An 11,912-nucleotide genomic window follows, 5' to 3' on the forward strand; every position below is an offset into this window, starting at 1 on the left:
ACTTGCTAAGCCTTCTTCCTAAGTGAGAATAGCAGCTGGTGGGGTGGATTCTGAGCTCACATTAAAGTTAATGAGAAATGTCGTCCTCCAGGGGACATTTTCCCCTGTGCAAAGAAAGGGACATTAATATTTCAGAGCCCCTCGGGCTTCATCCCCAGGCCTCTCACCCCCCCCCGAGTTCCGCTGGGCCCGGCCGGGCTTCTCCCCACTCCCCTGCCTCCTCCTGGTCAGCGCCGGGGAAAGTTGATTTCCTCTGCTGCCCAAAGAAGGACCTCAGCATCTCGGCAGAGGTGTTCTGGGAATTGTCAGCCAGAAATGCCAGTCTCATCTCAGCCTTGGCATGCTGTGTGGCCTGGAGAGAGAGCCTTAACCTCTCTGGGACCCCGGCTTTCCCATCTGTTGCGGGGCACTCCGGCACTGTCAAATGAATGCCTGGCAGACAGAAATGCCATAGGTTAGTCTGTACAGCTGCTGGACGAACCCCTCACCCAGCAGTGGGATTGCTGAGGATGTGGGAAGGGCCCAGAACCACAGTGAATTTCTCCTGCTTTACGGAGTGCTAGATCCCCAGATCTTTTGTCCCAGAGAGTGAAACTAGGGAGCTTCCTGCCTGCTAGGCTTTGACTGCTGGCATACTTGGTGTCCGGAGTGGCTGGAGGCACAGCCAAGTTAGGCACTGCCTCGGGTTGCATTAATAGAGGCATAGTGTCCGGAATGTGGAGTGGATATGGAGTGCTACTCCCGGCCTGGTATTCTGTCACATCCACGCCACCCCGGAATTGCGTGCTTACACTCAGCAATCGCCCAAAGACCTGGGAGAGTAGATGGCCAGCTTGAGTCAGACCCTGCAAACCACATCCTGGAGGCCTTCGGCCCTGAGAAGACTGCTGGCGGGGAAGGGCCTAAGTCCAGGGTGCAGGGGGCAGGCACTCAGCGCAGGGCCCCAGAAGGCAGAAAGGGACAAGGACAGTAACTAGGGACTTTCAGGGGGACAGATTTCAACCTGAACAAAGGAGGGGGCAGGCGCCAATGGCAGGAGCTGCCCAACAGCACACACAGCAGGCTGCCCGGGAGGCCGTGAGCCCCCAAACGCTGACCGAGACTGAGCCGCCGCATGCGGGGCTGCTGGGAAGGATCCCGGCTGCGGTGAGAGGCTGTCCTCCGGAAGACCTTCCCATTCAAAGACCTGAACGTGACAATGCTCAGAGCCCTCACTTGTGGAGCACCAGATGCTGCTCTAAGTGCTTTACATAAAGCATCGTTAAAGCATCATTAATCACATAAAGACATTGATACGAAGGGCTTGGAATAGTAGCTGGTTCGTAGCGAGGACCACATATGTACCAGCTATTTCTTCTGACACATTCTTAACTCGCATAGTCCTCAGAATCACCCCATGAGGTAAGTACTGTTAGTAGCTCCATTATACATATGGGGAAACTGAGGCATGGGGACATCCCTTGCCCAAGGTCATACAGTTTTTAAGAGGCAGAGCCAGGATCCAAACTCAGGGAATCTGCCTATAAAATCCATGCCCTTGACCGCTTTGCTAGCCTGTCTGAGATGGCAGGGAGAGCAGCCCAGAGGGGGCAGGGCATCAAGCACAGGCTTGTGGAATGACTTCCAAACAGGGGAGGCAGGGGCAGTGGCACCGGATCCGTGCCTGTGCTGAGCCCATGGGCTCCCTCTGGGTCCTTGCCTTGACTCCATGTGGGAGAGGCTGGAATGAGGTGTCTCCTGGCAGAAGTGGGTTTTCTCCCATCCTCAGCCTCCAGCTTCCATGGAGCAGGGCGGAGTTGGCCAGGAGGCCGGGCTCTTGGGTTCCCAGGGGTAGAGGCCACCAGGTGACTTAGGAAATTTCAGGCAACAGGGCAAAGACGGCAGCCTCTGACCCTGGCTTGGTGCCACTCACTCATTTATTCCTGCTGCCTCCGCTCCAGCCCCAGGCAAGGCCCCAGAGTGACCTGGCAGAGCTCAGAGTCTAAGAGGGACCCCTTGCCAGCCCCGATGATTCACAGCGGAGCCAAGAGAGAAATAGTTCATCATTCATGGTGGTACAGACATGGAAGATGCCGACTGACATGTCTGCTGCACCCACCATGTGCCAAGCACTGTGCTGGGCAGGGCCCCTGCCTGAGGGGCGGTGGTGTGCGTGGGGGTGGGGGCGTGTGATGGGCTTTGGAGCTGCAGATGCTGGGTGGTGGGTGCCCCGGTGCAGACCATTTGACTACTCTCACCTCCAGTTCGCTCGTCTCCGAGGTGGAAGTGATAACCACACGAAGGTGTGCCGTGAGTCGTAAGATTCTGCAGGCTGGGCACACAGCACAATGCCTGGCAACTCGGGGCAGGCCCATGCCAGGCTCCCGGGGTCTGGTCGCCAAGGGCAGCCATGGCCCAGCCTCCACGAAGCCCATATTGGAGCTGGGGAATAGACAGCATACAGGCCCGAAGCGACAGGGAAAGTGGCGGGGCCCTGGAGCCTGAGGTAAAGGTCCTCGGCTGGGAGCCGACTCTGCGCCTTATGTGTTCTGTGTCCTTGGACAAGTCCCAACCCCCTGCCAGGCCTGTATGTTCCCAGCAGTTTGGTAAAGAGGCTGAGTCCCTGCTCTCCAGGGGTTCTTCCAGCCTGGCTGTTTTGTGACACTGTGTCCTCTGGGTCTGAGGGGAGCTCCCCAGTGTGAGATGGGGTGGGGTGTCCTGGGTGGGGGTGAGGAAAAGGTCAGGGACAGGGCCTCAGCCAGGCAAGATCTCTGTCCCACATTCCCAGACCGAGAAATGGGCGACGTGTCCATTCCCTAGGACTGTCCTTCCAGGAGCCAGGACACCTGACTTCAAATTCCTTCGCTACTGAGGCTCAGCCTCCTCGGGTGTCGGGTGGGAACACTGACCCTGCCCGGCTCCCAGGGTGTGCACGAGAAGCAGCTGTGGCAGCTGTGAGGGGGGTGTAGCAAATGGCACTTGCATCGTGTACCTACTGTGTGCCAGGCTTTGGTCTGAGTGCTTTGTGCACGTCCCGTCCCCCGACCTTCACACCCACCCCGGGTGGGGACACTGTCATCTCATGGGACAGCCCCCAGTTGCCCACCTTGTAAGGGTTTGGGCTGGAATTTAGACAAAGCCTGTCTGGTACCGAAGCCTGGGTTCCTTCCACGGCACTCGTGGCACTGAACGAAGGAGAGGTGATGGTGTCCCCATTTTACAGATGGGGCCACTGGGGCTCAGAACTCGACACACCCACTGAGAAAATTGATGTCTGTTCCTCTACCAGAAAGACAGCAGCTGTTCATGTTGTTTCAGGGATGGCAGGGGAGGCCAGGTCTCAGCAACTGGGATTCATTATGCCTAGAAAGTTCTGGAAAGCTCAGTGCCCTACAGGCACCCCAATGGAGCAAAAGGCTCCCCCAGACCTAAGGAATGAGTAAGCCCTGAGACCTGCCTTAGCAGCCTGGTCTGGGCCACAGGAGAGCCCCCAGTTTGTGACTGCTAGTGGCGACCACCACACTTGCCTTGTTTGATTTATGGGGTAAAGCGAGGCGACGGAAGTGTATTTTGGAATCAAAAACAGGTCTAGGTCGGAATGCCCACCATGGCTGCTTGTTGGAGGTGGAGGCTGCCAGCTAAGACACTGGATCTGTCCTTGTAGTTGAGGGAACCTCCACACCTTTCTCACCTGTCTAGGCCTCAGCTGCTTCCGTGGAATGGGAGTGATGCCATCTACCTCTCCCAGCTACCCTGAGGACAGATGAGGCAGTGTGTACGGGGCCCTCAGGCACATGAGGAGGACTCAGGAAATGGTAGTTGGTGCTTTATTACTGTCACGATTGCTGCTATTTCTGTGTCCCCTCCTGCCTTGCAGTGCGGAAACAGGAAATTATAAAAGTGACAGAGCAGCTGATCGAAGCCATAAGCAATGGAGATTTTGAGTCCTACACGTGAGTTGGCTGAGACCATCCTGCATGTCCTCCTCCTGGATTGTTGTCTCAGGGGCTGGCGGCTGACCTCGGGGGTCCTCGTCTCTGATCCCCAGTCGTTCACTCTGCATGTGCTGTGAATCAGAATGAACTTGTCTTTCCGCTTGGCATTCAGACTTTATGCTTTTAAGCTTTCTGTTCACAACGCTTCTGCATATCTTGGTCCTGCTCCTGCTGCCCCTCATATCGAGTCCCCCAGGAGATGAGCTGGGAAGGAGCAGAGGAAGGCAGGCCCTTCCTTAGTCTTGCCGCATGGGCCTGGGTCTTCAACCCGGACCTCCTCAGACCTCTGAGCTCACCTGGGCAGGGGTGGGCAGGAGTCCACAGGGTATGCACCTCCAGTGAGCAAGGGTGAGCAAAGGAACCTCAAAATGGAACCTTAAATCCTCCGGAGAATAAGGCAGTGTGCACAAAAATAGCACAATGAAAGGTGGTGTAAGATGTTCCCTACACACCTGGGCCAGCCTTTGCAGGGGCAGCTGGGTGCAAAGGCTGGGCTGGAGCGCCCCCTGGTGGTCACCCACACGCCCTTCCTGGTCTGGTCCAGAAGCAGGCTCTGAGCCTGCTGCCCTCAGCTGGCTCTAGGGAGAGCAGGATCCCTGGCTGAAGCCTCAGTCTCTTGGCCAGGGCTGACAAGGCCTGGGTCTGGAGACCCCGCATATACTTTTCAGTGGTCAAAGGCTGCCAGTTAAAGCATAGTGACCCCTACCTGTTGGGTTCAGATGAAGTGGGAACAATCTAGGTGGGGTTTGCTCCTTGGGCAGCCTATTCCTGGTTTCCATTATGCCCAGGAGCTGAAGTGTGTTTCCCAAAGGCTTGGCAGGCCGCTGTAGGAGGGTTTCCATAGCAACGGGTGGCAAAGCCCCGGCAGTTTACTGGTGGTCTTTGGAGGAACAGGACCTGGGAAGGTGCAGGTGTGAGACTGAGGCTGCCTGTACCTGTGTGCGCATGCACCTGTCCTGGCATGCACATTTGCATTGTGTGCACAGGGGTGGCCCGGGTGTGTGTGCACTGGGTGCTGCTTCAGAGCATGGGAATGCGCTGTTGAATGGGTTTTGTCCTGGCCCTAGAGAGTTAAGTCAGTCGTGGGAGAACCAGAGAGTGGCTCTGGTAGGGCACAGCCAGGGACAGAGGGAAAGAGGTGGGTCCCGTGGGCCCTGAGCATCCCAGTGACATTTCTGGGGCCCGCTCCCACCTCTGTGATGTCACCGCCTCTGGCATCTGTAGTTCACTGTAAGTTCTGACCCCTTACTGTGACCTCTGGGGCCTGAGGTGCCCTGGGTCTGGCCTTGTGTAATCTTGGTTAAGTCCTTTCGTATCTGAGCCTTGGCTGCCCTACATGCACAGTGCAGTTGGAGCAAGTGGTCTCCTCCGGAGGCGGGGATGCCCTGGGACCTCCTGGAGAGGGGCTTCCCCGCTGGGGGTGCTCAGCCTCCCGGAGGCTCGAGCTCAGTCCCCAGCCTCAGAGGATTCTGCTGCTGAAAGGATCCTGAGCATCCCCTGTGGTCTGAGCCCAGCCTCCCAGCCCCGGGCTAATCCACCTGGAGAACTCGAGGTCCTGAGTGGAAAAGCAAGTTGCCTGGGTCACAGGGACAGGACAGTCAGGGCAGCACTGGGACAGAGCACCCTGCACTGGCCGTGGTGTCCAGCTCAGAAACTGCTGAGCCTGGCACCCTCCTCCAATCGTCCCCAATTCCACCGCCACCCCCAGAATGGGATCTTCGGTTTTCCTGGGGTACTTTCTGTCCTTGGTTTCACTGTCATTGTCACAGGAGTCCATGTTGTGCTGTGGAGACCTGGGGACAGGGGAGAGAGTTCTTCCCTCCGCCACACAGCTGTCAGGGTCTGCCGGGAGACTGGCTGAGACGTGGAAGGGAGCACTGCCCTGCAAACCCTTGGCCCAGGGCCTCCCGGGCCATGCCCCAGCCCCCTCCTCCTGGGCATTGCCTTGCGGACCACTCTTTTCCTCATTTTACACAAGAGGAAAGAGGCTCACAGTGGGGGCTGCTGCTAACAGTAGGGCATCTTTGCTTAAAGTAGCAAAACGCACCCTGTCCAAGGACAGCCCTTCTTGGTGAGCAAAAGTCACTTTAATATGAAGGAAAACGTCTCCTTCCCAGGAAGACAAATTAGGAAATCCCCCTTGTGGATCTGCTGCCCTGGGGAGAGAGAAGGATGGGATGCGATCTGGAGCGTAGCACCCAGGCTGAATCGTGCAGGGCAGAATCTGCACGCCGTTCATGCAGAATGAATGAATGCTTGGAGGGGTTAAGCCACCTGTTGGGAAAATGGCAGAGCCAGGACCTGAACCCAGGCTTCCCAGTTCTAAATGGCGCCAACTAGGCAGGGATGCCCCACACTGCACAGTTCTCCAGCCCCTTTCCCATCCATCTGCCTCATTGATCTGGTAAGGTGGGTGCAATCACTCCAGCTTCACAGGCTCACCCTCCTTGGGTCCAGGCCCGGGATGAGAGGGTAGCGCTGAGAGGCCACCCCAGCCCCTCTTTCCTCTGACTTCCTCCCGCCAGGAAGATGTGTGACCCCGGGATGACAGCCTTCGAACCCGAGGCCCTGGGGAACCTGGTCGAGGGCCTGGACTTCCATCGATTCTATTTTGAAAACCGTGAGCAATCCCTTCTGTCTGGGGGCCTGTTGTCTGCTCTTGTTCCATGTCCTGCCGGATGGCACAGCAGGGTGACGGGCAGGGCACCCAGGGCGGCTCAGCAGCCAGCGAAGAGGAAGATCCCATGTGGACAGGGGTCGGTACCGCCGTGGCTCCCTCTCCTAACCCTGGCATATCCGACTGCCAGCTGTCCCTCCTGTGGCTGAGGATGGGGATCTGGGAGAAGCGTGACCAGCCCTCCCAGCCTTCTCCTGCCTGTGACCCTCCCCAGGAAGGCCTTATTCCCATTTTACAAATAAGAAAGCCTCCCCACGAGGGCACACACCCAAGATCCAGTCATCTTAACACCCAACTGGTCACAAGCTGGCTCGTGGGTTGCTGTGCAAGTGTCCCCCTCTGGGTGGGCAGTCTCAGGAAGAGAGGCCCGGAACTCATGCTGCTGTGCCCTGCCTGTTTGTCTAGGTCTCTGTCCGCATGTCTGTCCTTCCGGGGCCTCACCTCTGCAGGAGAGACCCGGTAGCTTTGCACCCAGGGGCTGTTGGGGGCTGAGCCTGGGCCTGACCTTGGGCACTCTCTCACTGTGTCTCGCCTTGGCCAGGGGTCAGACGGGGCCCCTGCAAGTTAGGGTCTGCAAGTTAGGATCATGCAGCTGAGGACCTGGAGGAAGGCCTTGGGAGGTGACATATCCAGGGTCTTCCAAAGGGAGGGCCTGGGCCACTGGGGCTCCCCCAGATGACTCCAGGGCACATGGGCAGCACTCAGAACCACACTGGTTCTCAGTGAGAACGCTGGTCCCTTTCCAGACTCTCTTTCCATACGTCTGGCTCCAGCAAGGGCAAAGGCTCCGTTGGGTGCTAGTCTGTCTCGAATGCCTCTTAACGCTTTCTAATTTCCCTCTTCATCAAAGAGAGCAGCATCTCGGGCTGAGAGCTCGCGCAGGCAGGAGTGTGAGCTAGGGTTCCGTAACTTCATTTCGTTTCCACTGGACTTATGAAAGTTGTGTTCTGTGATACTGGGCGTTCACTAATGATTGTGCCAGAAAGTTTTCTTGTAAAATACATTGATATAAACTAATAATGCTCATCGATTTAAGAACATATTTTAATGAAGTACGGGTGGCCCTTGTAGGTTAACATAAAGGTGAAATTTAAGTGACTAAAGTAGAATCTAGGCCAACTCTTCACCACACCAAAGGGGAAACTGAGGCCCAGAGAGAAGTGACTTGTCCAAAAGAACCCAGGAAGTCGGTGGCAGACCCCGGTCCTGACTGGCCCCAGCGCCCGTCCCTTCCACCTGCTGCTGCCCTCATCCCCGCATCTGTGGCCACCAGCTGGACGCTCTTGCCCGCACCCAAGCTGACTGAATCTTATAGAGTACAGGGGCTCAAGAATGCCCCCAAAGAGCTGTGAAGAAGGAAGCTGCATTTCTCCTCGGTCGATCAAACTCTGATTCTCCAAGGTTAGCAGTGGGAGCTGAGTTGTCACGTGAAGAGAGGTGGCTGGGCCCCCAGTGGTGCCCGTCGCCCTAGAGCCCCCTAGCAGATCACTGCAGCGCTCTCTCCACTGGTCTGTCTCTGGGGGTGCTGGTCCCCGGTGTGCACTTCACAGTCTTCCCAGAGCGGAGCAGAGCAGAGACTAGGCTGAACTGACTCTCCAGGCTCAGGGACGGGAAAAGGGAAAAGAACACAGGGAGAGCCTGTGCTAGCCCTTGGCCAGCATCTAGGCACTCTGCCCAGATCATAGCACCAGCCCCCTAAACTCCAGGCTTGCTCACACCAAAGGGCCAATGAGACCCAGACCCAGAGTACCCACCCACTTCTGGCCAAGCCCCGCCCTCCTGCCTACCCTCTCCTGCTGGAGCACCTGGCTTCTTCCTCCCGTGCTATCCCCTATGGTGGATGTTGAAAGCCTACAGTGGATTCAAGAGAGCACATTAGGGTGGTTGTTTCTTTACAGATGCCCCTCAGGGTCCCCACCCTCGTCAAGAGCAGCAAGGCCTAGTGCCCTCAATGATGTCGAGCTCTGTTTGTCCCTTCTGGGATTGTTCTAGATTGTTCTAATTCAGTCCCACATGGAGACTGACTTCTTTTAGGTCCTACTGCATTTCTTTTAGAAACTGGCCAAGCTCGAGACAAGTTAGATCGCTTCTCTGGACCTCAGTTTCCAGATCTGCTAAATGAATGCGTTGAACTAGATCATTTTAAGTGCCTTCAGCCCTGGGTGCTGTCGAGGATGCTTACGGAGACCTCCTTGGATTTTGTAGGAGGGCCCCTGGGTGACCTCTGACCTCTGAGTCATTCCCAAGCCTACAACATAAAAGCTGGGCATTCCTCTGTAAGCCCAGAATTGTAAAAGTCTGTCTACACATCTAAGACTCCGTGACTCTGAGTCCTTTATCCAAAGCCTGAGTAGAATGTGATTATAGTGTTAGGAATGGATACTATTGGAGGCTTTCTGCAGTCCTGAAAGTTAAAAAAGGCATTCCAGATTTTTCAGGAAATCAGTGACTCGCAAACCTGGCTGGGCATCAGAATCAGAGAGGGTGGGAAAGGAGATGGGAGGGTTTTTTTTAATACTACAGATTGTTTTTGTTAAATGCTTTATTTGTTTTATGTGCACCTGAGGACATGCCCACTGATTTTAGAGAGAGGGGAAGAGAGGGACAGGAACATGGATGTGTGAGAGGAACATCAATTGGTTGCTTCTTATATACACCCTAACAGGGGCCCCTTGTGGGTGCCTCCACTGGGGACTGAACCCGCAACCTGGGCATGTGCCCTGACTGGCAGTTTATGGGATGATGCTCCAAACAAGTGAGCCACTCTGGCCAGGGCGATGCTATAAACTCTGGGACTGGCACCTCTAAGGGTGCAAACATGCTGTCTGTGTGTTTGGGACCTACGTTTGGGCGACGCTAAGGAAAAGCACGGGGTTGCTCTGGAGCCCAAGATGCCTGTGACCCCTGTCCAGCCCCTCGCTGGGTCATCGTCTCTCTGTGTCTTTGTTCTCTATCTTGCTAAAAAACATGAAGAGTTCCTAGAATCAGAATAGGTAAAATAATAAATAATAATGATGATGATAATAATAATAATGGTGGCTAATATCTCCCACAGAGAAAAAGCTTCAGATGTTTTTGTTGGTTCTATCATGACTGTAAGAGCTATGCATCTCCCCCTTACCCTGAAATGCTCCATGACTGCACCCCATGACCGCAAGCGCCACCCTTACATAACTCTAAGACTGTGAGAGTCAACCATCTTAATATTGCCCAAGTTTCCATAATTCTACATGTCGAGGATAGAGGTGGCAAATGAGCAGCTCACAGGCCACATTTGGACTGCATATATGTTTTATGTGGCCTGCATAATGTTTTAAATTTGGCCAATAATTAAAAATGAGATGCCCCCACATAAAAATCCATATTTCTAGATTCTCTTGAAAAGTCAGAAAGTGGGGCAACATGGGTCCCAGTCACCCATGTAGCAGCTAACAGGGAAGCTGTGTACAGGGCTCCCTCTGTAGATGGGGTATGGTAAGCAATTCACCACAGTCTCCACCACTCCCTATTGTCTCCCTGATCCAGAGGCAAAAATTGTCAGCTGTCATTTAGCATCTTATACCCGGCTCAGCCCCTCATTCATGTACTTGCCTGGCCTCCATAGTGAGCCGGGTTTGAAACTCTAGTCTAAACTGATTTGACTCTATAATCATCTTCGTCCTATATCTCTGTGTGTCTGGGGCACTATGATTCTGAATTCCATTTCCCCGGACTTGACAACTTCGGGGTGCCTGAGATCCTTTGTATCTAAGCTGGGATATGACCCAGTCACCTAGAAGTCCTGCCTTGCCCCCCTGGGGCAGCTGAGCCCTGTCACAGAGACCGCTCCTCTGGAAACGGGGCAGGCAGAGGGGCCTCCACGGGGTGGGGGGGGGGGGTGGCTGGGAGCTGGGGAAGTGAAGGAAGTCAGGCGGGAAGCCCCCCAGTTTCATCCGCTCTGCTTGCTCCCATCCCCGCCTGCAGTGTGGTCCCGGAACAGCAAGCCCGTGCACACCACCATTTTGAACCCCCACATCCACCTGATGGGCGACGAGTCGGCCTGCATCGCCTACATACGCATCACGCAGTACCTGGACGCCGGCGGCATCCCCCGCACGGCCCAGTCCGAGGAGACCCGTGTCTGGCACCGCCGGGACGGCAAATGGCAGATCGTCCACTTCCACAGATCTGGGGCGCCCTCTGTCCTGCCCCAGTAAGAGCCCCTCCTTCTTGCCATCCGTCAGTCGTTAGGACGAGCCAAAGGAAGTCCGTGGGGCGGGGCCAGAGGACCACCGGAGGAGACCAGGCGTGCGGGTTCCCGGGGACAAGCTGGGCGGGTCCCATAGGTGGCGGCCTGAACTCCATCCAGGCAGGAAGGCCCGGGTGGTTGTCGGAGGAAAACGGGGCGCCCTCAGATGCACCCGCGTACCCACCACACACATCGTGTCTTCCAGCTGAAGGGCCCGGCTGGGGCGCGGTACCGCAGAGATCTGCTCTTCGTCCTTGGAACGTCGCTGCTGTTTCTCCCGCCTCGGATTTTGCTGGAATTCCCCCAGTCACATCGCCCCCTACCGCCACCGTCACCGTCTCCTTCATACCTGCATCAGGAAAACTCGCCCCCCAAAGCCTCCGTGTCTTCAGAGCAAATGGCCACATTTCCCCGCCTCCCGCCTGGCACGCTCGGTCTCTGTCCCCAGCCAGGGCAGAGCTTCCTCAGGCCCCGGTGCCCTGCGAGCTGGCCCCCAGGCCCCCCGACCCGGCTGTCCTAGGCCAGCCCAGCTGTGCGTTCACCCAGGGGCTGGGCAGAAGGAGAGGCAGAGTTGGGAGGTCCCTGATCACTTTCCTTCCAGGGATCCCCACCGCGCACCCCCCGCCCCCACCCCTCCGGGAAAGGCAGAGGGAACCGCCCCCCCCCCGCCGTGGGAGAGCGGCAGAGGAGCGGATGCCAGGAGCCTCCTCCTGCTCAGCCTGGCTCCCGACCTCTTCCCCCGTCCTGCCCTCCCCCTACAGCTCCGCCCGCCACTTCTCCCTCCCTCGGCGTGGGGGGCGCGATCCTCTCAGGGTGCCCCCACTTTCTTCCTTCCTCCTTCTCTGACGTTTACCTCCAACACTAACTGCCCATTCCGCCCCCCCCCCATTAAGGCCCGGGGAATTCCAGCTTCATCGCTTCTGAGGGAGAAAACCTGATTGCTTTTTGGGGGCAAAAGAAAGCAATGTTTAGGTATCACTACTTGGACCGCATGCCTTTTTACAGCCAAACTCCTGTGTGTTTCGTACATGGA

General features: G+C 56.3%; 1 protein-coding gene across 2 annotated transcripts in view; it reads left to right on the forward strand.

Moving 5' to 3' along the window:
* Nucleotides 1-11,535, forward strand: part of CAMK2A (calcium/calmodulin dependent protein kinase II alpha) — a 56,748-nt gene extending 45,213 nt beyond the window's left edge. Inside the window, exons 16-19 of one of the 2 annotated variants that reach the window (XM_045819528.1) lie at nt 3,857-3,932; nt 6,500-6,594; nt 10,615-10,843; nt 11,085-11,535. In XM_045819528.1, the coding sequence (XP_045675484.1) occupies nt 3,857-3,932; nt 6,500-6,594; nt 10,615-10,843; nt 11,085-11,088 (404 nt within the window). In that variant the 3' untranslated portion in view covers nt 11,089-11,535. The remainder of the gene's footprint in view (nt 1-3,856; nt 3,933-6,499; nt 6,595-10,614; nt 10,844-11,084) is intronic. The other variant, XM_045819536.1, reaches the window with a different exon arrangement.
* Nucleotides 11,536-11,912: the final 377 nt, after the last annotated feature.

The sequence above is a fragment of the Phyllostomus hastatus genome, unplaced genomic scaffold, assembly GCF_019186645.2.
Source record: "Phyllostomus hastatus isolate PE091 unplaced genomic scaffold, TTU_PhHast_1.1 phas_contig_150, whole genome shotgun sequence".
In the NCBI taxonomy this organism is placed as follows: Eukaryota; Metazoa; Chordata; class Mammalia; order Chiroptera; family Phyllostomidae; genus Phyllostomus; species Phyllostomus hastatus.